The sequence below is a fragment of the Eurosta solidaginis genome, chromosome 5 (genome assembly GCF_040869045.1).
Source record: "Eurosta solidaginis isolate ZX-2024a chromosome 5, ASM4086904v1, whole genome shotgun sequence".
NCBI lineage: Eukaryota > Metazoa > Arthropoda > Insecta > Diptera > Tephritidae > Eurosta > Eurosta solidaginis.
Window position 1 is genome coordinate 141,633,132 of NC_090323.1, and position 23,341 is coordinate 141,656,472.

At 39.0% G+C, this 23,341-nt stretch overlaps 1 protein-coding gene across 1 annotated transcript in view; it reads right to left on the minus strand.

The window, feature by feature from the left end:
- Positions 1-23,130, minus strand: part of UbcE2M (NEDD8-conjugating enzyme UbcE2M) — a 45,900-nt gene extending 22,770 nt beyond the window's left edge. The window contains exon 1 of the mRNA XM_067792504.1: positions 22,666-23,130. Within this exon, the coding sequence (XP_067648605.1) occupies positions 22,666-22,771 (106 nt within the window). The 5' untranslated portion in view covers positions 22,772-23,130. The remainder of the gene's footprint in view (positions 1-22,665) is intronic.
- Between the last annotated feature and the right edge of the window lie 211 nt (positions 23,131-23,341).

The window sequence follows — 23,341 nt, forward strand, 5'->3', positions numbered from 1 at the left end:
GCAAGTATTTGAATGCCGGCTTGTTTAGCCTGTATCATTGCCGAAAACTAATTGAAAAAAATTTAACTTTTTATTCAAAAGTGCTGAAAATAACTTACTGTGGCTCACTTAGTACTCTCGGCGAACGAAAATCATAATCTACAAGTCACTTATCGTACCCGTCCAGCTATATGGGGCAGAAGCATGGACCATGACAACAGCAGATGAAGCGGCTTTGGGAGTTTTCGAGAGAAAAGTTCTTCGAAAGATTTATGGACCTCTACGCGTTGGCGATGGCGAGTACCGAAGAAGATTTAATGATGAGCTGTACGAGCTATACGCAGACATCAACATAGTCCAGCGAATTAAAACGCAGCGGCTGCGCTGGCTAGGCCATGTTATGCAAATGAATGATGATGCTCCGGCCAAGAAAGTGTTTCTATCGGAACCCGCCTATGGAAGCAGAGGTAGAGGGCGGCCTCCACTCCGTTGGAAGGACCAGGTGGAAAACGATTTAATTTCCCTTGGTGTGACCAATTGGCGGAGCGAAGGAGCGACTGGCGCGCCTTGTTGGACGGCCATAACCATTTAGACGGTTAAGCGCCAATTAAGTAAGTAAGGATCACTTAGTTCCAAAGGGTTAGAACAGTCCTTTAATAGCCTCCGAATCGCTTTCCCATGTATGTATGTATATTCTCCTTGCGCTCAATCAATACCAACCTAAGTGCAATACTAAACATTTTTTTATACATTTTTTATCTCTAATTTTGCTGTCTTTTAAGGAAATATGTGCTTGTTTACAAAATTTACACAATCGCACGTAAATTATTTGTTCACTGCTAATTCACCATAGAGCATCGAAGTGAACTTTTATTCGCCCGAAATTGCCGATAGGCGGAAAAAGTTCACCCGAACAAAAAAAGTGAAGGCGAACACTTTTCCGTGTGAACTTCGCGATAAGGATGATTGTTGTTGTTTATCTTGACGATATCTTAGTTTTTTCGTTCGATCCTGATCAGCACATGGAGCATCTCAAGCAACTATTCGAACGATTTAAAACGTATGGTATCGTTGTCGACGCTGGAAAACCTTCAAATCCTTGATTATTTGAGACAATTTTTAGCTTTGGTTAATTTTTATCGAAAATTTCTACCAAATGGAGCAAAAACTCAAGCACCTTTAAATAATTTTCTGATTGGTGCAAAAAAGAATGATACGACGACCTGTTTCATGGAACAAGGAAACCGGTTCTGCTTTCGAGAAAGTTAAGGAAGAAATATTGCAAGCTACAATTCTTGGATGCATTAAAAGTTGATGCTAGTAACTTTGGCATGGGAGCGTCGTTAGAGCAACTCGTTAATGGTGATTGGAAACCTTTAGATTTTTATTCTAAAAAGTTAAGTCATACTCAAGTTAAATATAGCACTTATGATCGGGAATTGCTTGCAATCTACTCAGCAGTAAAATGCTTTCGCTATTTCTTGGAGGGCAGATAGTGTAAAATTTTTACTGATCACAAGCCTTTGATATACGCATGTCATCAATATTTAAATAAAGCATCTCCACGTCAATGTAGACAACTAGATTTTATATCGCAATTTTCAACTAATATTGTCGATATATCTGGCGTAGACAATGTTGTCGCCGATGCTCTGTCAAGAGTTGAATCTATCGATTTTAAAAGTATTAATTATGAGATGGTACGAACCCAAAAAGAAGAATTGGAGTTGCGAAGTTTCCTGCAGTCTGAGGGAAGCTGCTTATTAAAAATAATCAATCTACCTACCAGATAGTGATATTCAAATTTACTGTGAAGTATCATCAGGTGTAGCACGACCATATGTGCCACTTAAGTTTCGTAAAATATTTTTTAAAAATATTCACCATTTATCGCATCCTGGCATTCGGGCGACTAAAAAGTTAATCACAAAGAAATTTTTCTGTTCTTCAATACATAAGGATGTGGTAGAGTGGACTAGATCTTGTACCTCAATTCAGAAATCAATCATTTCAAGGCATATTTCGAGTCCAATTGGCAAATTTCCAGTAAGCAGTGGTCGTTTTAAGGAATCCCATATAGATGTGGTTGGTCCATTACCAATATCCTCAGGATGCAGTTATTTACTCACTTGTGTTGATCGATGACCGGAAGCTTTTCCTATTGTAAACATTAAAGCTGAAACAGTTTGAAGAACGTTTTACGATTTTTGGGTATGCCGGTTTGGATGTCCAAATATTATTATTTCTGATAGAGGTCGTCAATTTGTATCATCACTTGTTCGTGATCTTTCAAAGTTTCTTGGAGCAACGCAACACATCATGTCACCACAACTTATCATCCACAGTCGAATGGTTTAGTTCAGCGATGGGCAAAACGGCTCGTATGATATCAAACATGTCTACACTGCCTTATACAGTCCTCAAGCGAATGCCAGCGAGCGGGTTAGGGGGTCAACCCCAGCGGGTTAGGGGGTCAGAATATTCCCGCGGTAGGTATGCGTGTAGTTAAGATTCAAGGGGGCCTTCAGGTTTCCAGCGCAATATATAGCTTCTCCAAACCCAATTTTCAACCTCACCTATCCGCGGCGAATCCTGTTTCACTAACAGACGAGGCTCTGGCGACCCCAAGCTCCTCATGGAACTTGGGGGTGGGGAGGGAGGGGATGGCCTGAAGGTTTAATGTGGCCACATAAATCGTTCCGGAGATGGTCGGGCTAGCACCTTAATGGTGCTGTGGTACCGGAGCGATAACACTCCCAAAGCCTTCGGGGAGCAACCTTATCGCTACAACAAGAACAACAACAGCTGGTTAATCGGTCCATTATTGCGGTAATAAGAGCTTATTTAAAAGATGACCAGGCTCTGTGGGACAAACACTTGCCAATCATTGCAGAGGCATTGAGGAGTTCTTTTCGCCAGTCCATAGGTTGTACCCCTTACTATGCCCTTTTCGGTCAGCAGATCCCGGCTCATGGTAACGAGTATCCGCTTTTACGAAAACTGGGGTCCCTCGATGGTGTCGTCCTAGATAGATTAGACAAACTGGCATTAATACGGCAGTCTATAGGTGAAAATATTAAAAAAGCGTTCGAATCGTTAGCTAAAAGGTATAACTTACGAAGTTCTGCAGAAAAATTTAAGATCGGAGAATCGGTCTATAGACGATATTTTGTGCTGAGTGATGCCTCAAAGAAATTTTGTGCCAAGTTTGCCCCTAAGTTCATAAAAGCAACCGTTGTCGCACAAACCGGCAATTGTTTATATGAATTGCAAGACGTAGATACAGGCAAGCGAGCTGTTTATAACCAAAAGGACATCCAAAAAGACAGAGGAAAGATACCAACCGCACCAACACTCTAGGTGGGGGGTATATGTACCATGGGTACATGAACACTTCAGCACTAACCATAATTTTCAATAACGTTTTTTTCTTTTTATGCTTTTGATTTTTTTATTACAAGTTGCATGACTCTGTTACACTCTGTACACTAGTCTAAACTAAACTTCCGTCCGCCTGTCAATGCTTACATATGATTTTTGATAACAAAATACATATATCGATAATCAATACGCCAATGATAACCATATGGGTCTTGAGCGATTTCCGGAGCTCAGCTCTTTCTTTTCCTGAGGAACTGGTGCAGAAATTTAAGTCCGGGTCGAGTGTTGAATTTTAAGTAAAGCCTAGTAAGGCGTCTAAAAAAAATTATAAAATCCATTCACACAAAAAATATATTTAATTTAGCTCCCATAGTTCAATATTCTAGCGATGCGTGGTCGCTAGAAAGGAAGATAGGACAGTAAATAGATTTAAAAGTGCATATGTATCTAGAAAGATGTCTAGCATGCTGATCTAAAATGATTAATTTAATTTAGTAATACCTACCTTTGAACCTAAAGTCTCAGTTCCCTTGTGGAAAGTTAGTTAAAAACACCTATTATTTTGTAACTATGTTACTGCATGTTAATTACACAGGTGGATAGGTACACCCATACATACATATATCAAAAAAAAAAGAATTATAATTTTACTTAAGCTGAAATGAATTTGAAATCAAATATACGGTTAATACATTAGTTTAATACTTACCCTTAAGATATACAAAGTATCTTCATACTTCCAGTTAAGCTACTCCTTATACTTACCTTCAACCTAGATCTCAAATTTGCCGTCGGATATTTAGTTTGATTAAGAACATTTTTTTATGCAAATATCTTAAACATGTTATTAACAGAGTTATTCTAGATACGTTTACATTGAACACCATATGATCGCTGCTAAAGCTGACCTAGTTCCACAAAATGTCATAATCTTTCATGCCATTTACCCACTTTCTGTTTACTTTTTCGAGAGAAAACCGAAAAGCACATTAAACTTAATAAAACTCTTACTTTGACAAAGTTTGGAGATTCTCTTAGAATCTCATAGTTTTCATTTGTTTGCGCTCATGCCGACGGCGATTAATCTTTGATCCTTTTTAAGCGACCTTCGCACACCAGTCATAAAATGCATGACCCAAAAATAGCCCCAGTCGGTTTTTATGATTAATTATATCACAGGATTTTTTTGTTGGTTGAATGAAATCTTCCCTAGCCGTAACGATTTTTCCATAGGGTTAAGCATATGATCGCGTACCAGCCGCTTCATACAAAGCAAGGAAGGCCTTCTTCGCTTCGTGGGACAGCGTTGGACTAAGCAAATGGGTACATAACGACAAAAGCATGTAAGTGAACTTAATTCATTTTGTCCACCAAATATTTTAGTATAACTAGAGAAGGTGCCTAGTTACACATGTACTTACATACATATTAGTTATGTATGTACTTAGATGCATTATATTTTTTTTGTTTGCGTGCGCTAAAGTTGCACATAAGTCCATACATAAATATAGGCACCTCCTCTTTGATTTTTTGGTATCATTAATTGCTTTTTTCGAATGGATTTTTGAGAGCTCTGATTTGCAAAGCAAAGAGAGTTAGAGTTGTTTTTTTCTTCCCTTTCTACTTTTTTTCTCCGAATAAGCCCCAATTCTACGAGAGTGACAAGGTCGTTAACCTATGGAATACATTATGTATGTATTGTTGAGGTAGGTTGGTTTTGGTCAGCTGATTTATACCCCCATAGAAATAAATGTTAGTACTTTAGGAGATAAGTAAATAATTGTAATTTTAGTGTTAGAATTATACCTACATAACATTATCCCTGTTTTGAAGCTTCTATTAGAATATAAGAAGAATGAATTGAGCTTTAATAAATATTTGTAACTATGGAATTTTAAACTTAATTGTGTTGGTCTGGTTCCACATAATTAGTGTGGTTGGTCTTTTGGGGCTTTATTAACAGCTTTAAAGCCATGGTAGGGTGGGCTTAGAGCAGCCGCTAAAATAAGATACGCGCTGCTAGGTATGGGGTTTTCCAGGCCTAATTGGTGGTACTCAGGCTTTCCGGTAGCTTTTCGTTAGTGTGCAAAGTTAGTGTTCTTGTTCGGCCCCAAGCTGACAGATGACGGCTTGATTCGGTAAAAGTGTTTCGAACCCTCCCCAGGCTGAAGCTCCCGCATTAATGCCAGTGCACACACCACTTTTACCAACACGCTAGGCAAGCTCATCTTAAGGAAGAGGCTGAAGGGGCTCTTAACAACATACGTAAGGCAGGTCTGACGATTAACATCGCAGAAAGCAAGTTTTGTCTTAAGCAAGTAAGTTACCTGGGCTATATAGTAGGTCAAGGGACATTACAAACCGACCCGGCTAAAGTTTCCGCAATAGTCGAGTTTCCTGTCCCCAAATCAGTTCGTCAGCTTCGCAGATTTTTAGGAATGGCTGGGTGGTACCGGCGATTTATTGCAAACTTTGCGGACGTAACTCAGCCTCTTGCAGAACTGTTAAAAAAGAACAAGACATTTTATTGGACAGAAACCGCACAGGAAGCATTTTACATTTTAAAACAATGTTTAACATCTGCCCCGTTTCTGGCAAACCCGGACTTTACTAAGCCATTCATTGTACAGTGTGACGCAAGCCAAAACGGAGTTGGGGCTGTACTAGCTCAGGTTATCGAGAATGGAGAAGAGATTCCAATCTCGTATATGTCACAGAAACTTAACAAAGCACAGCGCAATTTTCGGTTACAGAACAAGAATGCCTGGCAGCAGTTTTAGCGGTTAAAAAGTTTCGTCCTTACGTTGAGGGTCAAGAATTTGAAATAGTCACAGATCACGCAAGTTTACGTTGGCTTGTGAACCAAACTGACTTAAGCGTTAGGCTTGCACGCTGGTCGCTTAAGATCATTTCAATTTACAATAGAACACCGTAAAGGAAGCCAAAATGTGGTACCCGACGCACTGTCCCCTAAGTATTCTGAAAGCATAGAGGAAGAGGAGAGTTTACAGTTGGACTATGTGCCAAATATTGATCTTACGTCAACTGCTTTTAATGACGTGGCTTATAATGAACTTCGTAGTAGGATTTTATCCAATAAAGATAAGTATCCAGACTTCGAAGTTCGAGATAACTTCATATCCCATCGAACAGAATACTACACAGGTGACGTCGCGCAACAGAACTCTGCTTGGAAACTAGTGGTTCCGGAAGGCTTAAGAGAAGAGGTAATACGCAACTCGCACGACAATCCAACTTGCGCTCATGGTGGCATTGCGCGAAATGCAATCACTCTATAAGAGGAGAGACAGGTATACGATGCTAGGGTGTGTGTAATAAAGTGTACCATTTAAGCCTTGCATGTAAAGGTGTTGATAAATATAGTTGTAAAATTTTTTAGGAAAACCCTATGGCACGATTTATGTGTGATGAATGTGTTACATATATTCAGAATGTAGACTTGGTACTACAAGAAATGCAAATGAGTGTGAAGAAAAACAATACAATATTAAATGAGTATAAATATGAGTTTGAGGAGGTGATGAAGAAAAGCCAAAATGAAATAAAAGCGTTATTGGAAGCTGTAGAGGGTCGATATGCTCAAAGAGTAGCAAATATGGAAAGATCACAAAAGCTTTTTGAAAAAAAAAAATTGGTGAGATAAAATGATAGAAGAAGAGAAAAATAAAACTGAAATAATTGGTAAAGACAATGAAAAGGTATGTAACGAAATAAAGAAAATTTGTAGTAATAATACTCAAAAAGGGCTGTCATACGCAGAAGTAATGAAAAATAATAATAATAAAGGTGAAAACAAAAGCAAATATACTACAGTGCCTGAATTAAAGAAACGTACTCCGTTTATTGTTAAGCCGAAAGTAAAACAATCGTGTGAAAAAACCAAGAAAGATCTAAACAATAAAATTAATCATAAGGAACTAAAGATAACAGATATTCAAGCTGGTAATGGTGATCGATAGTGTTGATGAAAATGAAAGAGACAAAATAAAAGAAATAATGGACAAAGAAATTAGCAATAAATATGAGATAAAGATACCAAGACTATTTATAACAGGTATGCAATTTGAAAAGAATGGTGATGAATTAACTGAATGTCTATGAAAACAAAATAAATGCTTTGAACAGGGTGAAGTAAAAATTACTAAGCAATATAATGTTACAGTTAGTCACAAAAATTATTATAATGCAATAGTTGAGGTGGATGTGGAAATATTTACTGAAGCGTTAAAATTAGATAAACTGAACATAGGATGGGAAAGGTGCAAAGTATACGATGGTGTTGATATAACAATATGTTTTAAATGTAAAGGACACAACCATAAAGCTAGTGAATGCAAAAATGAAGATGTTTGTAGCAAATGCTTGGGTAAACATAAACCCATGGAGTGCAAGGAACACCTAAAAACATGTGCATAAATTGTATTAGAGCTAATGAGAAATTAAATCTAGGGCTTGATACCAATCACCCGTGCAATAGCAGACATTGCCCTGTTTACTTAAAACACTTAAATGTAAAAAAACAAAGGCTAGGGTATTAGCAACTAACAATCAGACCACTGGCTCACCTGGACCATGCTAATGTTATGCAACGTAGGGTATCAAAGTACCAAAAAAGATCCACAAATGACATCAACAATGACTTTAAATACATCAATTTAAACATAAATAGCCTAGTAGCTAACAAATCAGAGTTGGAAGTGTTGGCGGAAGTTCATAGACCAGGCATCATACTGTGATCTGAAACATGTACAACCAAAGATATTCTAGACAATGAATTAAAAATAGCTGGCACACAGGATGTGTGTTAGTTTATGTACATAGTACAATTGATGTTAAAGTAATCTACAATGATAACATAAATGCAAACGTATGGTGCATTGTAATAAAACTGAAGAAGGTTGATAAAAAGTGGCAGATTGGAGTTCTGTACCACTCGCCAAGCACTAGTGATGCAGCTTTTGTAGAATACCTAAATGAAATTCTAATTGATAAATATGAAAAAAGTAACCATAATATAGTTGTCGGTGATTTTAATATTAACATGAACTGCATTTCAACATATAGTACTAAATTAAATAAGATATTTGCTGTTATGGGTATGAGCCAAAAAATAGAATTTAATACGCGAATCACAGATACAAGTGAATCGAAAATTGATTTATTATTTTCAAGCTCGGATGAAATTCTCTGTAATAATTTGCAAGAATACAAAATATCTGATCATGAAACTATAAAATTTAATATAAAACGTCCAAAGTATACAAGATGAGACTGACCAAGAAAATCATAGCTTGGGACAAATAATATAATAGTGATATCATAATAAGCATCCTTAGATCATTTAACTTCAACTTTACTATAAACTTATCAATTGATGTAAAAGTCGAATTAATTAATAATATAATGATTGAGGCTATGGAAAGTTTAACCCACGAGAGAGAAGTGCATATCAAGTTAATGAATAAATGGTATGACAGAGAATTGGCACAAATGAATAAATACAAATACAATATGTACACGCGTGCGTTACAAACTGGAGAGTGGGATGAATATAAAAATATAAATAGGACATACAAAAAATTAGTCAAATTAAAAAAAAATAAAGTATATGGAGAATAAAATCATTTTGAATGAAAATAATGCTAAAGAAATGTGGAAATATGTCAAACAAATGGTTAACCTAACTAAAGATAACGAAGGGATAAAAAAGGTGATACTGGATGGCATACTGGTTGAAAGCGAAAACGATCTGGCAATTGTTCTGAATAGATTTTTTGTAAACAGTGTGATTGAAATTGATAATAACATAGAAACCTGTCAAGTAGCACTAGAGGATACACAAGTCCATTCAAAATTAAAGTTTGCTGAAATTACCACCGATGATGTTATTAATATCCTAAAAGACTTTAAATATAAAATAGGTGGAAGAAAACTTCTATCCGAAGGTGTACTAAAAGATTGTATGTCGTATACCGGATATTTCTATGCTCAAATAATCAATAACAGCTTAGAAGATGGTGTGGTACCTGAATTGTGGAAAACGTCAACAATAATACCTGTGGAAAAAGTTAAACAGATAATGCAACCTGAATAACTTAGACCCATAAATACCCTGCCAAGTGATGCTAAAATTCTCGAAGTCGTTGTTAAGAATCAGTTGGTGAATCATATTGAAGTAAATAATATACTAGTCTACCAACAGTCAGGATTTAGGAAAAAAACATTCCTGTGAGACAGCGCTGAACTTGGTGATATCTGATTGGAAAGAAGAGCTAAACAACAAAAAAGTTTTGGTTTCAGTTTTCCTTGACCTCAAAAGAGCTTTTGAAACAGTGGATAGAGAGATATTAATAAAAAAATATGCAGCGGATTGGCATAACTGATATTGAACTTAAATGGTTCCGCAACTACTTGAAGCAGAGAAAGCAGAAAACAGTTATAAACGCTGTGACGTCGGATCAATTAGAGGTACCCATAGGGTTGCCTCAAGGCTCAGTATTGGTACTATTTCTTATATACATAAATGACATAGTCAATGCTATCGAAGGTTGTGAAATTAGACTTTTTGCGGATGATGCATAAATTATGATAAGTGAAAATAATATTAATACTGCACTTGCCAAAATGCAACATGAACTAAATAACTTGTATAAATAGTTGTGTGGTAATAGACTGAAACTAAATATTAATAAAACTAAATATATGATAATAACAAGGAAGAATATCAATGAGAATGATATATCCGAGCTAAAATAAATTATGAAATCATACAAAGAGTTAACAGTATAAAATACTTAGGAATAATAATTGATAATAAACTCAAATTTGAAGATCATATAAATTATACAATTAAAAAATTTGCTAATAAAATAGGAGTCATGCAGAGAACAACTAAATTCATTCAAAAAAAGTACAAAATAATTTTATATAAATCAGTTATAGAACCGCAATTCGTGTACTGCCCGTCCATTCTATTCATAATATCGGATAAAGAAGTAGACAAGCTCCAAAAGCTTCAAAATAGATGCATGAGATTTATTCTTCAGAAACCTAGAGAACGGCTGACACGTTGAAGACTTTAGACTGGTTAAGTGTGAAAAAAAAAGATTTTTTTCCACTCCATGAAATTCATATTTAATATCAAACATGGAAATGTACCTGAGTATTTAAATAAAAATATAGCATTAGTTGAGCAAACTCACAACATAAATACGAGGAACAAACATAATTTCAAATTGCCGTTTTTTAGAACTGAAATTGATCAACAGAACATTTTCTACAAGGGTCTGAAAAGCTACAATGATCTGCCTATGGATATAAAAAGTTGTAACCAAATAACAGTATTTAAAACAAAATTTATATGAATATTGTAAAACCTTAGCTATAAGATAAAAAACTGTAATATATTCTAATTTACAAATTAGGCTTCTGGCCGTAATAAATAAATAATCTAATCTAATCATCAGTGCGAGTGGGACCAACATTTAAGTAGCGTCAATTGTGCTTTGCGGAATTCAGTACATCAGTCGACCTCGAACAGTCCATATTTTGTGGTATTTGGTCAGCATATGATGAATCACGGCGAAAATTACAAGCTATTACGAAACATTGGTATGACCGAAGGAAGGTGCGCATTAAACACGGTACAAAGACATAATACCCTTTTCCTGATACGTGACACTGTGTGTACCAATATTCAAAAATCATATAAGGTAAATGAAAAAACTTACAACTTGAGGTCAAGGCCAGTCTCATTCAAGGAAGGTCAAATGGTATTACGTAGGAATCAAAGTAAAATTTTTAACAGTAAATTAGCACATACCTATCTCAAGGCGCGGATTCGAAGTAAGCAAGGTTCATCTTACTACGTACTGGAAGATGAAGGCGGCCAACTTCTAGGAACATATCACTGCAAAGACATACAGGCACTTTAATATCCAGCGAGCTTACACAAACACTACCACGTATTTGAACTATCGCATACATTTTTCCAAGTTCAAAATTCTAGAAGTTACTGGATTTTGAATTTAGTTTTGTGATGTATGCCTATCTTTATATGATTATATTTTATCTTTTGGATCTAACTACTTTGCACTTTTATACTCGCACAAGTTTTGAAAGAATCCAAAAAATTTAAGCAACGATTTGAATTTTTTTTTTTTTTTGAGAAAGCAAGCGTTTTTAATTCGTTGAGGAGCTCGTCGATTTTGTTGGTGAATTGAAACGCGTACAAATGTACTTTACAATCAATTACGATTTTTTTTTTAAATAAAACTAAAATCCGTTAAGAAATTTTAAATTCGGAAATAAAAAGTATATTTTAATTCACGCAAGTGCTGTGCCTCTGTTGCAAATTGAAAAATATTATATTTGCGAATTAAGTTCTACCAGTTTTCCTGACCTTAAAAAGGGTATTCCGGCTAACCGAAAAGTGGTGCTCGCAACTCCAAGGCAATAACGTCGATGAAAAAATCTGCATCTTCGGTTGCCGCATTTTTAAGCTGTTTTTTTTTTTTAATAAAGAGACGCCTCACCAATCAACAAGCTTATTTTTTTTCTTACAAAATAGTGATTAATGCAGTAAAATTAAATTAAAATAAAATAATTATAAAACAAAAATCAATTTTGTATGATTTAATCGGGGATTGCCCGTATTGCTTTTGTTTTTTTTTTTTTTATGTATGAAAACATTTATTTAAAGCAATTTTTTTAATTTTTTTATAATTTATTTAATAATTTGGGAAAAATTTAAACAACGTGACATCAGGACGGACAAGGCGACAGCTGTTTCGATTATACTTTGTAAATCTCTTCAATGCCTTTTCTCCCGGGAGTGAGAGTCGAACCCGCACTCCTACGATAGTTGAAATGGTTACAAACGCATTCAGCTACGTCATGCCTTAGTTGTTGTAAAGTTTTTCCCAATTGCCTTCTTTTGCATATTTAAATCTTTTACATCTTGCATACTTCGTATGCAATTATGTGTTAAAGTTATGCTTGTTGGTACGGCGGTTTTCAAAGAAACTTTGGTATTGTTGCTGTTTTTGTTCTATTTATAGAACTACAACGAATTAACCAATTTTGTCTGTTTGTATGATTTAATCGAGGATTGCCCGTATTGCTTTTTTTTTTTTAATGTATGAAAACATTTATTTGAAGCAATTTTTTTTATTTTTTTTTATAATTTATTTAATAATTTGGGAACAATTTAAACAACGTGACATCAGGACGGACAAGGCGACAGCTGTTTCGATTATACTTTGTAAATCTCTTCAAAGCTTTTTCTTCCGGGAGTGGGAGTCGAACCCGCACTCCTACGATAGTTGAAATGGTTACAAACGCATTCAGCTACGTCATGCCTTAGTTGTTGTAAAGTTTTTCCCAATTGCCTTCTTTTGCATATTTTAATCTTTTACACATTACATACTTCGTATGCAATTATGTGTTAAAGCTATGCTTGTTGGTACGGCGGTTTTCAAAGAAATTTTGGTATTGTTGCTGTTTTTGTTCTATTTATAGAACTACAACGAATTAACCAATTTTGTCTGTTTGTATGATTTAATCGGGGATTGCCCGTATTGCTTTTTTTTTTTAATGTATGAAAATATTTATTTGAAGATATTTTTTTAATTTTTTTTATAATTTATTTAATAATTTGGGAAAAATTTACGAAAAACGTACGAAGTATGCAATGTGTAAAAGATTAAAATATGCAAAAGAAGGCAATTGGGAAAAAATTTTACAACAACTAAGGCATGACGTAGCTGAATGCGTTTGTAACCATTTCAACTATCGTAGGAGTGCGGGTTTGACTCCCACTCCCGGGAGAAAATGGCTTTGAAGATATTCACAAGGTATAATCGAACAGCTGTCGCCTTGTCCGTCCTGATGTCATGCTGTTTAAATTTTTCCCAAATTATGAAATAAAAAATGAATTTTGTTTAAACGTTTTAATTTACTGTTTTCGTAACTCTTAAAGTTTTTTGTTTATCGAAAATATTAACCGTTATTCTTTAATAATTTAATTGAATATAATTTTTTAAAAATAATTTGCAAATTAAATGTAAAAGCGAACATATGTGGTAATTTGCATTTAAAACTAATTGACCGTGTATAGACACCGGTCTGTAATTTCTACATACATTAAAGTATCCAGCTGTTTGCGAAAACATCGAGGAACAAACCCAAGGCTAAGCATTTATAAGTGTCTGTAAAAACAGTACATACACATATATTGTCGCTTCTTTAAAATAAATTATTTTTGTTTGTCTAATTACAATACCGTAATTCAACTCTTTTAAATTACGAGCTTTTGTTGTTGTTCAGTTAATTTAATTTTTCTGTTATAAAGTTGTATTCAATTTCGAATTTGTATAACAGTTTTCAAATAAGGAAATTCAGCAGATGTGCTGAACTGTTCTCAATACAACAACAACTTTTTCTAATGTAACAAAACTGAATTTTTTAAAATGAATAAAGTCTAAGTTTCTTTTGTAATATGATCTACGGACTTCCAATTATTAGGTGGGTTGGGAGAGACGTAAATGTACTCTCACATATGGTTGGGAAGGGAGTGAGATGGGGACAACTTTCATTTTGTCCCCTGAATTGTGCTTGCTTCTAAAATGTTTTTTTTTTTTTTTATTGTCCTTTCATACGTTCTTCCGACCATGTAGGAAATGCTTTTTTTATTTTTGTCCGGCTAACTAGTTACCCTGATGTTCTAGATTAAATTTTGATGTGTGTTTTGCTGTAGTATCTGTATTAATTTTATTTTTTTTTACCAGTGCATGAACTAAATGTTTGTGAATGTATGCAGTGAGTCTGTTTAAGACAAGAACTGCCCCCCAGCCGAAGAGCTTAGTCCTGGTTTAACTAGCATGCACAACCCCGTATGACATTTCAACAACAACAACAACAACATTTCACTGCCGCTAGACCAACTTAGCGAACCTCCATGAAGGTTACATTACAGTTTTGATGTTGCGATTCTAAATTGCGCCGATGCCTGCCGACCACCTAGATGATTTGCGGTCCACCTTTTAAGACTTGGGGGAAGGGTAGACCCTTCCAGGTCTTGCAGTAACGTGCCATGGTTGACCGTATCAAAAGCTTTTGATAGGTCTAGCGCAACGAGTACTGTTCTATGGTGGGGATTTTGATTTAAACCTAAATTTATCTGGGTGCTAATGGCATTTAGCACGGTGTTGTGCTATGAAGTTTTCTAAAGCCATGCTGATGACAGGCTAGTTACAAATTTGCTTTGAAATAGTTCCATTCATTTTGCCCGCTTGTGTTCATCCACTAGCGTTGGTTTATATCCGTTATTTGGGGGTCGCCGCGGTCGTGCTGTCTTATGAGGTCACGTTCTCTCGCTAGAATTGCGGACTCCGCTGGAAAATGTGGCCGGATTTTCGGGATTCTTCTGGGGGGAATAAAACGAGCCGAAGCGAATTAAATGACCTTGCCGAAAGCACGTTCCCCTTCACGGGCATCAGTCGGTATAGGGAGGGCAACAAAACGATTGTCAGTATAAGTTTTGTAATCTTCTCACTTTCCTTTTTTAAAATTGATGAAATTGCGTTTTTCAGTAGTGATGAATGAATGTTACCACCGGCTCACGGTGGGGTATTTGATCAATCTGAGCGGCCAAAAGTCGGTTTTTCAGATGTCCACTGAATAGTATACATACCCCAAAAGCCGCCTGCAAAGTCAACGGAGCTAACCACACATATCTAAATTTGTATAAAAATAGTGTGCAGTTCGATGTATTTTTGGATTAAAAACTAATATACCCTTCTAACCTAAATACTTGCACACTTGTTTAGCATTAATCAAATCTAATTACATTATCTTTTAGGACAGGTAAATTCATTTGTTACATTTTTATACCGCATGTTTTAACTGCGTTATTCTACTTGTAATACTACCACTTCTCAATATTAATTTTTTTAAAAACCTTGCAAACAAAAATATATATCTTTTTTTCATGGCATATCATGTCAGTAATTTTTTAGCGGTACATAAGCTTGTGTTTGTTTCAAAGTTTAATAACAAAAACGGCTGCGCATACCCGTGATTTTTTTAGTGGTGATCAATTTTGTAAGGACTGATACCATTATTGGCATATCTCATGTAATTTTTTTTTAACTTAAAATAGGGGGCAACCCTGTGAAAACATCCTCAAACTGTAATTCTATATCGATGTACCAAATTTCGTTCAAATCGGTTAAGCCATTTCCGAGATGATAGTGGATATACAAAGAAATATAAAAAAGGTGAGGTGGCAACCCTACCTAAAATGTCAATAGCAATGTGGAGTAAAATACCTTTCGTTTGATACCCATATTGACATACATATCTCATGTAATGCCAAAAAATGACCCCGGGTCCCTCCGAAACCGGGGCTCGATGCATAGTAATTCTGCGCGGAACACCGTGCATTTACTGTCAAATGTCAATGTTTCATAACATTGCAGTGAGACAACCACTTTTTTAACAGAAATAACTGCTGTTTTAATTTTAGACAGCTAGATTGATCCAATACCGCACCGTGCGGCTGCCAGTTGACGCAGTTGTACGAGTCCTGCGCTAACAATTGATATATCTGGCGAACTGTGACAGCTTCCTACCATACGAGTTGGGGCGCCTCCGTTTAATGAGCAGAACGTCGTTTCTTCTATTTTTTCTGGCAATATCTCGCCCCTTCTTCCCCCTGTGGGTTAGGGGTAAAAATATGCCCACGGTAGGTATACCGGTAGTAAAAGGCGACCATAATACCATGGCTAACCAATCCATGAGTAAGGTGACTTTACTCGAAAGGGAGCAGAGTGGACGCGGTGTATCACCTGCGGGACCCTAAGCATGGTCCTTATAAAAGTGCCACCGCGGGAGCAGGAAAAGCCAGTTGTGATCTGAATATATTGCATTATATTCAGGTCTCATCTTCCTGCCTTGGGATGGCCCCCTTGTGGGATCATCGCGGTGGCTGTGGTTTCAAAAAAGAGTTCACTTTATGACATGCTCTGAGTAGACTAGTTTTCCCTTGGGGCCAAAGACCCAAGGGAATTCGGTCTCTTGCTTGTCTAAATATACCCAATTTCATTGAAAAGCTGACCGTGAAGGGCAGACGAAAGAGTTGGTCACATCCCATAATTGTGACAACCGCTGAAACATGGAGCGAGATGGAGAAACGTATGTCTATCGTCAGCTGAAAACAATCGATAATTGTACGAGTGGGCCGGTGCTCATCTTGTCTTTTGAGATGGTTGAAGCTGCCTTAGACTGCATTGCCAATAGGAGGCGTTCGCAGAATGGATGGCCAAATCCAAAACTGTGGTAAGATTTGACGTTGTCAGATGACTGCAGTGGGCGTACTGTTTTGCGAAGATATTGCTGAGGCGGGAAAGCCTTCCAACATAGGTCTATGGTGGAAAAGGTTGACCACAGCACTGGATTGTGGATAAATGGAGCGTTGTTGTTGTTGCTGTAGCAATGCTCGCCCCACCTAATAGCCGCGATCGATCACAAATTGTCATCAATATCCTCTAACGGGAGTCCAAGGAAACTTGCCGTTTCAACAGCGGTGGACCATAAGGAAAGGGGTGTTAGAGGCGTTGGTTCCACATTACAATTGAAGAGATGATTGGTGTCATGTGGGGACACGTTGCAAGCGGGGCATACATTTTGTATGTCGGGGTTGATTCTGGATAGGTAAGAGTTTAACCTGTTACAGTATCCAGAACGAAGTTGAGCAAGAGTGACACGCGTTTCCCTGGGGAGTATGCGTTCCTCTTCCGCAAGTTTTGGATAATTTTCGTTAAGCACTGGATTCACCGGGCAATTCCCGGCATAAAGGTCCGACGCCTGTTTATGGAGTTCACCAAGGACCTGCTTGTGTTTTTTCACTTCATACGGCTGGCTGGGTTCTCAGGTGCCGTATTTCCTCAAAATGCTTACGGAGATGACTCCTTAAGACCCTAGGCGGTGCTGGTTCATCAATCAGATGTCTGTTGGGATGCCCAGGTTTCTGGGTATTCAACAGGAACTGTTTGGTCAGCATCTCATTTCTCTCCCTGATGGGGAGTATTCTCGCCTCATTATGCAGATGGTCTTCTGGGGACATAAGAAGACAGCCCGTCGCGATTCTGAGAGCAGTATTTTGGCAGGCCTGTAGTTTCTTCCAGTGGGTGTTTTTTAGGCTTGGCGACCATATGGGTGACGCATAGCACGTAATCGGCTGGCTAATTGCTTTGTATGTAGTCTTGAGCGTTTCTTTATCTATAAATGGAGCGTAATTGGAAGAAATAAAGCGGAAGATTATACAATATCGAGTTTATTGGAGTTGTATACCACAGTAGCAAATAAAGATGAGAAATACGTGGGCATGTATAAAATTAGCAAATAATGCAGATCTAAGTGTTGCCAAGACAACAGATAGTTTTATTCACAAGGAATTGATGCCCTCACTTTATAGAACATTGATGTATCTTGCGAGTGTTTGTGTCATAAGCAATTGTGAGCATCACTGTCTGATATTTTCACTATCAGATAGTTTTATTCACAAGGAATTATATGACGCTCTCACTCTATGGAACATTTAAGTAGTTATTCATGCTGAAAAGACACTTGCACTGATAGATGACATCGGTAGTTGGTTCACAGCGAATGGGCATTTTTGATCATAACAAGATGGTACATAGCGTTGGAGGGAGGCGCCGCCCGTAAGCAATGTCAGTAAGCAAACCCAGTTGTTGTTGTTGCTGTTGTAGCGATAAGGTTGCTCCCCAAAGGCTTTGGGGAGTGTTATCGATGTGATGGTCCTTTGCCGGATACAGATCCGGTACGCTCCGGTACCATAGCACCATTAAGGTGCTAGCCCGACCATCTCGGGAACGATTTATGGGGCCACATTAAACCTTCAGGCCATTCCCTCCCTCCCCACCCCAAGTTCCACGAGGAGCTTGGGCTCCCAGATCCTCGTCTGTTAGTGAAACAGGATTCGCCGCGGATAGGTGAGGTTGACAATTGGGTTTGGAGAAGCTATATATTGCGCTGGCAACCTGAAAGGGTTGCGCTACACAGCCCCTTGAATCTGGTATTTTAGTCGCCTCTTACGACAGTCATACCTACAGCGGGTATATTCTGATCCCCTGACCCGCTGGGGTAGCAAAACCAGTTCGTCGTCAACAATGTATCATACATTGTTGTGGAACCGCAGGGCAGAAAATCGGTTGGTCACATTTCCTAAATTGCGACAAAACACATATCTCATGTTGATTACTGCGTCTAAGCAGATGTTGAGATAACAAAATCAATGAAAGAGGGATACTGAGACAAGCACGGAACAGGCGGTGGAGTTGCCGTGCAAACGGGTGCCATTAACCCGAAATGGAATGGCGGGGTTAGATAGTTGTTGTTGTTGTTGTTGTTGTTGTTGTAGCAATTCTCGCCCCACCTAATAGCCCCGACCGATCACAAATTGTCATCAATATCCTCTAACGGGAGTCCAAGGAAACTTGCCGTTTCAACAGGGGTGGACCATAAGGAAAGGGGTGTTAGAGGCGTTGGTTCCACATTACAATTGAAGAGATGGTTGGTGTCATGTGGGGAACATTGCAAGCGGGGCATACATTTTGTATGTCGGGGTTGATTCTGGATAGGTAAGAGTTTAACCTGTTACAGTATCCAGAACGAAGTTGAGCAAGAGTGACACGCGTTTCCCTGGGGAGTATGCGTTCCTCTTCCGCAAGTTTTGGATAATTTTCGTTAAGCACTGGATTCACCGGGCAATTCCCGGCATAAAGGTCCGACGCCTGTTTATGGAGTTCACCAAGGACCTGCTTGCGTTTTTTCACTTCATACGGCTGGGTTCTCAGGTGCCGTATTTCCTCAAAATGCTTACGGAGATGGTTCCTTAAGCCCCTAGGCGGTGCTGGTTCATCAATCAGATGTCTGTTGGGATGCCCAGGTTTCTGGGTATTCAACAGGAACTGTTTGGTCAGCATCTCATTTCTCTCCCTGATGGGGAGAATTCTCGCCTCATTATGCAGGCTGTCTTATAAGGTCACGTTCTATCGCTAAGTTTGCGGCCTCCGCGGGAAGTGGGCCGGATTTCAGGAATTCTCCCGGCGGGAATGAAATGTGCCGAGACGGATTTAATGACCTTGCGGAAGGCACGCTCCCCTTGGCGGGCATCAGTCGGGATAGGGAGGGCAGCAAAGCGGCTGTCTGTAAAGGATTTATATTCTACCCACTTTCCTTTTTTGAAGTTTATGAAAGTGCGTTTTTCAGTGACGATGAAGTTGGCGGTACGCTCAAGCGAAATAAGTATGGGCAGGTGGTCGGATGCCAATGTTACCATCGGCTGCCAGTTGACGCAGTTTACGAGTTCTGCGCTCACGATTGAGATATCTGGCGAGCTGTGACAGCTTCCTACCATACGCGTGGGGGCGTCTCCGTTTATTGTGCAGAACGTCGTTTCTTCTATTTGATCCGTCAACATATCACCCCTACTGTCCGCGTGCAAGTTTGAATGCCACAGATCATGATGGGCATTGAAATCGCCTAAGATAATGCGATTGTTGCCAGTGAGTAAAGCCCTGATATTAGGGCGGTATCCACTGGGGCAACAGGTGGCAGGAGGGATGTAGATGTTGATGATTTCTAGGTTTGCATCGCCTGACCGGACAGATAGGCCTTGACGTCCTAAGGCATTGTACCTGCGGTCGATGCCAGGATCAAATATATAATATTGCACAGAGTGGTGTATAATAAACGCGAGACCGCCTCCATTTCCGCTCTCGCGGTCTTTCCTGTGGACATTATACCAGAGCAGGTCTGCAATGCAGATCTTGCTGTGAGTTTAGTCTCTTGAATCGCAGCTATGCGGATGTTGTGCCGCTTCATGAAATCGACTATCTCCGTAATCTTCCCAGTTAGTCCATTACAGTTTAACTGCAGAATTCTGAAGTGCATAAGGGGAAACGTCGCCACTCTGGGGGTAAGTGACGGGTGACTACGCCTGGGTTGTGGAAGGCCAGGACGCAATTGCTGTCGTAGCCTTGGAACTGGGCGTCCTTGGGCAAGCATTGGGGTTCCCGGATGATTTGGGTTTGCGACCTGGCAACATGGCGCGATGAAACCCGTCGGGGGGTTGCCGTCGCGGAGACCAGAACATCTAGGAAAGTGGCACCACCCAAGGCAGGAGCTGCATTGGGCGGATGTCGCAAACCTATATATTCTGTGCTGGCAGACGGTGCAAACGGAGGTAGGGACTAAGAGTCTGTTTCCCTGACCTGCACGATTACTGCTGGAAAAGAGGGGGGGAGAAGACGGGGGCAGGGCTGATGCTCAGCATTGCTACCAACTCTACTACGAAGGTAGTAGTTATGAGTGGTATCAGCTGTTTGAGTTGTTGGCGCCGTGGGGCGCGAGCAGCAGCGGGTACTTGTTGTGGCTTGCTGAGCAGCGTGGCTGCTGGAAGGTAGTGGGGGCGCTTAGGCGTAGACTACGGGACGCCCTTGGGCGTGAACAGCAAGGAGCCACAAAAGATTTATAGAAGTTACGTGGACGTCGGGTTTTGGGATCAAGCCCAGAACAACCTGTCCGATGCAACCATCCCTTGCACGAGACACACTGAACAGAGTATGACCGTCCTAAAAAGATTCTTTTCCGGCAGATGCAGCAAAACCATTTCTCAGGACCGGGGTCAGGAGACGGACCCGGATTGGATTCGGTGCCTTCCCGGAGTAAGAGAATATGGAGCAGTCCTGCTGCAAGGAGCTGCTGGGAGGATGACAATTTGTGGGAGGGACGAAACAAATTAGATGGGGTCACACTGAAATGACAGTCCTTGGTCGGGAAAAATCCCGAGTCGCTCCGGTACATAGAACCGACTGCCTTGGGAAGCGTGTTAGATAGTCCTCCGCGGCCATACGAAGGCTGGTTGACTTGAACACGCAATTCAGCCGATTGGTACCACCTTGTTGGGCCGCCGATCAACGGATATTGATCAGGGTTTAAGTTACACTGTGGGGTTGGGTCTTCAGAGACAGGTACCTACATAACTTTAATACTCGCATCTCGCTCCTGCTATCCGCCTGTAGGTTGGAATTCCATAGGTCGTGGTGGGCATTGAAATCGCCTAATATAATGCGATTATTGCCAGTGAGTAGTGCGCTGATTTCAGTAGTAGTCAGTAGTATCTACTGGAGCCACAGGTGACAGGAGGGACGTTGATGTAGATGATTTCGCCTGGCCGCAAAGATATGCATTGACGTTCCACGACACTGTCCTTGCGGCCGATGTCGGTATCAAATAGATTATATTGCACTGAGTGGTGGCTAATAAAAGCGATACCGTCTCCATTTCTGTTCTCCCGATCTTTTCTGTGGACGTTAACCCAGAGCAGGTCTGGAAATCAGATCTTGCCGTGAATTTGGTCCCTTTGATCGTAGCACTGCGGATTTTATGCCACTTCATAAAATTAACTATCTCCGTGATCTTCCATGTCAACACATTACAGTTTAACTGCAGTATTCTGAAGTGCAACGGGGGAGACGTGGTCACTCTGCGGATAAGTGACGGGTGAATACGCCTGAGTTGAGGGAGGCAAGGACGCAAGTGCTTTTTGTTTCCCTGGGACTGGACGTCCCTGTGTAAGCATTGGAGAACCAGGTGTGGTTGGGTTTGGGGGCTGACAGCATATCGCGATGAAAGCCGTCGGGAGATTGCCGTCGCTGAGACCAGAACAACTAGGAAAATGGCACCGTCCAAGGCAAGAGCTGTATTAGGCAGATGTCGCAAACATATATATTCTGTGCTGGCAAACGGTGCAAAGGTAGTAGGGACTATCCCACCCTTCATAATAAATTACAAGGGAATCAGGCCAATTCAATTCACCATTTTTCTATTGTAATATCCACAGCTGGTTGAAGAGCAAAGAATATTCAAGCGGTAGGGCATCCGTCGTAAAACACGACTAAAATATAGGCCCGAAGATTCATAAGATGATAGTTCTGTAGCGTTCCAGATAATATCAGACTGCAGATTTCCATAACACACACTTAGCAAGCATTGGGGAGTTTTTTGTATTACAATAGTAACAGCTATACTGCAGCGGCCACCAATTGAAACTCAGTCAAGGATGATATACACATCAAAATCAATTCTATGTGAGTTTAATTTACGAGACCTTCAAACATCGCTACTTTCGACTTTTATTCCAATTTTGCGAGTTTCATTATGCTTAAAAAACGATATTGACATAAAAGTAATTATTACCTTTTTGTATACGTAGTTGAGCAGCTGATGCTTTCTTTTGCTGTCCGGTACGGGCCAACTGTTCCCCATCTTTCTTCTGTTGCTTCAATGAAAACAATTTGATCATACCGTTGATGATGATGTGCCTACTTCCGTATTTTTTCTTATATATTATTATTCTACTTATTTAATTTCCGTAGCTGTTATTTCTGCGGATGTTTCCTTTTACTGTTTGGCTTTTAGTTAATTTCTTCCGTTTTAGGGTTGGAGGAAGGGCGCTGGCACAATTCGCTATTGTTTGCGATGATGCGTGTTGTTTTGCATTATTTCGTATCCAATATTATATAGTATATATTCTAATATTATATTACAAATTTCCATTCCAACACTTAAATATTTTTCATTTGCTGACGAATTGGTAATTTTTCGAGTTTCTTCAAACTTTGGAAATGCCAAAAATATATGAGGGTTGCCGCGTTTATAAAATATATCAGCAATACATTGTGCCAATTGAGAGAAATGTAAATATTGACAGCCGGATGAAAATTATGACACTACGAAAACACTCGCTGCTTAGCTAAAAGTCAAAATTTAACATTTTAATTATTATATTAACTGACTAGAACTGGCGCATCCCCTGAAGCTTGTACCGTAGACATATATAAATATCTAAAAAAGTGTGAAGTGCACAGAAAAG